Raw genomic sequence first — 4,483 nt, 5'->3', positions numbered from 1 at the left:
ATGGGCATGAACCGCAAAGGTGAGAGGGCAAAAAATGGTTAAACCGAAAGCGTCAGTTCCATACTGTGAACCTCAGTGGTGTAGATCTTTGGCGCCCCCTTCTGAGCGGATACGTGTGTTTATGCCGACCTCCAGTAAGTGCTGTTGAATCAGGGTAAAGTTCCTGTAAGTAACATTAGGAGGTACTGAACTTACATTTCAAATGAGCTAGTGTTTCACACACACACACACCCTTTTGCTACATGGTTATGTGGCGCCCTCCTCTGGAATGAGATGGTAGGCACAGTTCTGATGTTTGACCTCATCCAGCACGTTCGTTTGTAGCCAGGAGGTGGGGTTGAAACACCAGGGTTGCCATCTCAGGGACATTGGCATCACCATTTCTGAACATTCTGCAAACGCTTACAGTACTTACGTTTGCCTTTCAGCAATCAGGGAAGATGGGATGCCAGGTGGAAGGAATAAAAGCATCGGGCCTGTGCAGGTAAATGTGTTTTCTTTTCATTTGTCCTCTGAAGCTGGTGTCGTCATAAATCCCATTAACCTACTGGTTCCATTAACCTGCTGGCCAGTGGTTTATTCAGCACCTTCCTTATGAGAGTCGGATAGCCCCAGGTTTCTGAAAAGCTTGGCCAAGGGTTAATTAGACTGGAGTCTATTCATGTGCCAGTATGGTGTGTGTGTGTGTGTGTGTGTGTGTGGTGTTGGCTCACCACCCATGTCTGTTTCTCTTTCACTCAGTTGTCGATGTACCCATGTCATTGTTTGTCTGTTCATCCAGCTATTCTAAGAAAACACATTTTCACCCCTGTCAATCAGTATAATTCAATTAAACTGATGAACCAAGTTATTGAAAGTTATCATAGGAATGAGTAGAGGCAGTGAGTCCTAATGCCTCTTTCTTTCTCTTTCTCTTTTATATCTTTCTCTTTCTCCCCCTCCCCCCCCCCCCCCCCCCCCCTTTCCCTCCCTGTCTCACACAGATCACGGACGAGGAGATTGAGAGGATTATGTCGGGACAGGAGTTCAAGGAGGACGCCGGTCTACCAGAGCATACCTGGGGCACCAACGGCGACAGCGACCACAGCTCCCCTAGCAACGGCGCCTCGGAGGGGAACCAGCCTTCCCCTGCCTCCACTCTGTCATCCAAGTGAGTTCATCGACCCCCCATCTGAATCAGTCCCCATTGTCTCCTCCTCTCTGTCGATGAGATAATGGGCCGGCCCTGACAGCGGCGACATCTAATTCCAATGTTTCTCCGTGTTGGTTATGGTATTTAAAGCTAAAAGAAAAGAATGCTAAAATGCTAGCTATTCAGACTCGGTGGCTGCGATAACGGCAGATGGAAGCTTGCCCATCTGCTGTTTTTTTGCTGTGGAGACGAGCTCAAATCCCCAAGGTTAAATGTCGTCTGCATGGCGTGTTGGTACGTGCTTCAGAGTAAACATGTTATCTCAATCAACTCTGTCCTTTTATTACAAAGGTTAATTTAAGTGAATTCGGTTTTGGACCTGATTGAATATCCTACATGGTGAACACAACCACAAAGTACATCGGAGCTTCATCGTTGGTGGTGTCATTTGTGTGGAATGGAAAGAGTATTTCTGAGGGAGAAAACGTTGTATAGCTGTGTGTGGACTGGAATACTGTGATGGGAATGCATTTGTGCGGGCCTCGCTTGCAGTCAAGTAGAAAGATGCTCCAAGCAAATCACAGTAACTCGAAATGTGCCTTTTCAACACAGACTGCCCAGGGTTATTTTTTGTGTGTGCAGTCTTTCTATTGGTTGATGTACTTTACCGCACGAGTAACCCGCCCGTTGCTGTCGCCCCGTCTAGTCGCTCGGTGGAGATCAATGGGTACACGGCGGCCCTCAGGGACCAGTACATCAACACCTCCATGTCCACTCCCTACCAGCTGCTCCCGCACCTCTTCAGCTACGCCGCCCAGTCCGGCCTCCTGGCCCCCCAGCCCCGTAGCCTCTACCCCCAGTCCCACCCCCTGGTGCTGCAGCTGGTGGCGGCCGAGGACCTCGCCCCCCTGGCCACGCCCATGCTGATTGAGGACGGGTGAGTCCGGGAACCCCGCCCAATCCTTTCCCCCCCGTCACGGCGCACGTCTTCGCGGCGGAGGCGCAAAACTTATTTTTGATCCACCCAGCGGATGTTCACCCCCCTTTGCCTCTCCCCGTCTGCCAGGTACAAAGTGACCCAGGTGGAGCTGTTTGCGCTGCTGTGTCGCCTGGCGGACGAGCTGCTGTTCCGCCAGATCTCCTGGATCAAGAAGCTGCCGTTCTTCTGCGAGCTGTCCATCGAGGACTACACCTGCCTGCTGAGCTCCACCTGGCAGGAGCTCATCCTGCTCTCCTGCCTCACCATCTACAGCGCCCAGATCTTCGGAGACCTGGCCAGCGTCACCGCCAAGTACACGCCCTCGGATGACGAGCTGCAGGGGTGAGTCGTCACGGAGGGAGAGGGGGGGTCATTGAGAGGCCCCGCGTTCCTGTTTTGGTTTGTTAGCCTAGCGTTAGCTAAGTTCAATGTTAGCCTGGCGTTGGCTAAGTTCAATCATGTTATTTGTCTTTAGAAACGAACAATCTGTGGTTTCTCCGCTAGAGTGACTCACATTCACTTCTTTGAGATAAAAAAAAACCCTGTAATGTTAAAGGCAGTGTTTCTCAACGTGCGCTCCTCTTGAATCAGGTGTGTCTGAGGAGGGAAACATCTAGAACATGCAGGACAGTGGGTCCCGAGGACCAGGGTTTAGAAAGCACCGGTCGGAACATTGCTCTTTTAGAAAGGAACCTATCCTACACTGAGTTGTGTTTCCCTCTGCAACAGAGCGTGTTCTTCCACTTGGTAGATGCGGTATCTCTACAGGCTTGGATGGTATTCCTACCATTACACTGGCTTTCATTGTCTTTGGATGCATGCCAGGGATGCGGTCTGTGAAAGGGAGGATTGACCAGGGCTGTGGCTAGCACTGTCTGGGCCATCATGAAATACACATCTGTCCCAGGCTGACTCAAATAGTGTATTAGGGGTTTAGTGTCTGTGTAAATCAGACTTAAATTATCTGACCCTTTTCCCTCATTTTCAGGACGATTTACAGCAGTATCTTGTTGCTTTGAACAATTTAGCTCCAGTTAACTCATGAAGGTGCTGGTGTGTGATTTGTGGGGCTAGTGCTAAATAGTTGAGGCCTGGTTACTCCTGTTGGAGGGACGTGAAGCGAGCAGAGCAGTGGAGGAGAGATAATCTCCTTCCTCGGAGAAGGAGATGGTCTCTCCTTCGCCATAAATGATTCATTCCTTTTTTTAAACACAGGCATCATTGCAAAATGTTATAAATCCTATTCAGAGCAGTGGCAGTGTCGAGGACTTATGAGGGAATTTGGGAGACCTGACCTGGTTATTATGGGATGTGCTTGTTAGCATCAATATATGAGCCCTTGTGTCCATCCCAGGTTTAGTGAAGATGGCATGGAGGTGATGGAGAGGTTGATATATCTGTTCCGCAAGTTCCACCAGCTGAAGGTCAGCAACGAGGAGTACGCCTGCATGAAAGCCATCAACTTCCTGAACCAAGGTAACCCAGCCAGCATGTTCCCTCTCCACTCCACACGCGTCTCAACGGAGTCGCTCTCTCTCTCTCCCCCGTTCGACACACGGGACTGCGTTTGAATCGTCCCACCGGGTAAGATGAAACCGAAACACCGTCGTTTTCTGTTGCAGATATTCGAGGGCTGACCAACGTGAGCCAGCTGGAGCAGCTGAACAAGCGCTACTGGTACGTGTGCCAGGACTACACGGAGCACAAGTACCCCCACCAGCCCAAACGCTTCCCTGAGATCATGATGTGTCTGCCCGAGATCCGCTGCATTGCAGGTGAGTACAGACGCGGAGCCCCCCCACCCCCCCGTCGTACGTCAGCGATGTGATGTTGTTGTGTCTCCGCGCTCACTATCCTGCGGGGTTGTGTTTTTCTCAGGGAAGCTGGTGAACGTTCCTCTGGAGCAGCTCCCGCTGTTGTTCAAAGCAGTGCTGCACTCCTGCAAGTCTAGCCTCAGCAGCTACAGGACAGGCTCCTCCCTCTGTCTGACCCCAGGTACCTCCCCCGCAAACTGAGCCCCAGAGACCCTGCGCCCCCCGCCCTGTCCCCCTCGACCCCCCCCCCCCCCCCCCCTCCCCCTTCCCTCCGAGGTGCCCTGGGGGGACAAGGTACCACTCTCCCTTCCTGTGAATGTGACAAGCAGCTTTTTTTTCTCTATATATTTATTACACGACAGAGCTGAATGTATGCTGATTTACACTGTGCACATGCTTCTGTACAAAGGGAAATGCACAAAAGGTGCGTTGGTCTTTGAAGTTTACAAGTGTGTATCCGATCGCTCATCGTGTCGGTGTTGCCATGGTTAGAACTAGATTTTAAAGATTTATTTTGTTCGGATGGGAACAGATATTATTGAGTTGATAAGTGTTTTG

General features: G+C 50.9%; 1 protein-coding gene across 3 annotated transcripts in view; it reads left to right on the top strand.

Annotated features, from left to right (window-relative positions):
- Nucleotides 1-4,154, top strand: part of nr6a1a (nuclear receptor subfamily 6, group A, member 1a) — a 37,862-nt gene extending 33,708 nt beyond the window's left edge. For all 3 annotated transcript variants that reach the window (XM_047048224.1, XM_047048223.1, XM_047048222.1), the window contains 8 exons: nucleotides 1-19; nucleotides 429-484; nucleotides 984-1,150; nucleotides 1,839-2,069; nucleotides 2,199-2,453; nucleotides 3,466-3,587; nucleotides 3,734-3,886; nucleotides 3,990-4,154. The exon at nucleotides 1-19 is cut by the window's left edge and continues 212 nt beyond it. In XM_047048224.1, coding sequence (XP_046904180.1) covers nucleotides 1-19; nucleotides 429-484; nucleotides 984-1,150; nucleotides 1,839-2,069; nucleotides 2,199-2,453; nucleotides 3,466-3,587; nucleotides 3,734-3,886; nucleotides 3,990-4,126 — 1,140 coding nt within the window. In that variant the 3' untranslated portion in view covers nucleotides 4,127-4,154. The remainder of the gene's footprint in view (nucleotides 20-428; nucleotides 485-983; nucleotides 1,151-1,838; nucleotides 2,070-2,198; nucleotides 2,454-3,465; nucleotides 3,588-3,733; nucleotides 3,887-3,989) is intronic.
- The last annotated feature ends 329 nt before the right edge of the window (nucleotides 4,155-4,483 follow it).

The sequence above is a fragment of the Hypomesus transpacificus genome, chromosome 24 (genome assembly GCF_021917145.1).
Source record: "Hypomesus transpacificus isolate Combined female chromosome 24, fHypTra1, whole genome shotgun sequence".
NCBI lineage: Eukaryota > Metazoa > Chordata > Actinopteri > Osmeriformes > Osmeridae > Hypomesus > Hypomesus transpacificus.
Note: the sequence above shows the minus strand (reverse complement) of the source record. Positions and strands in the feature narration are given on the sequence as shown.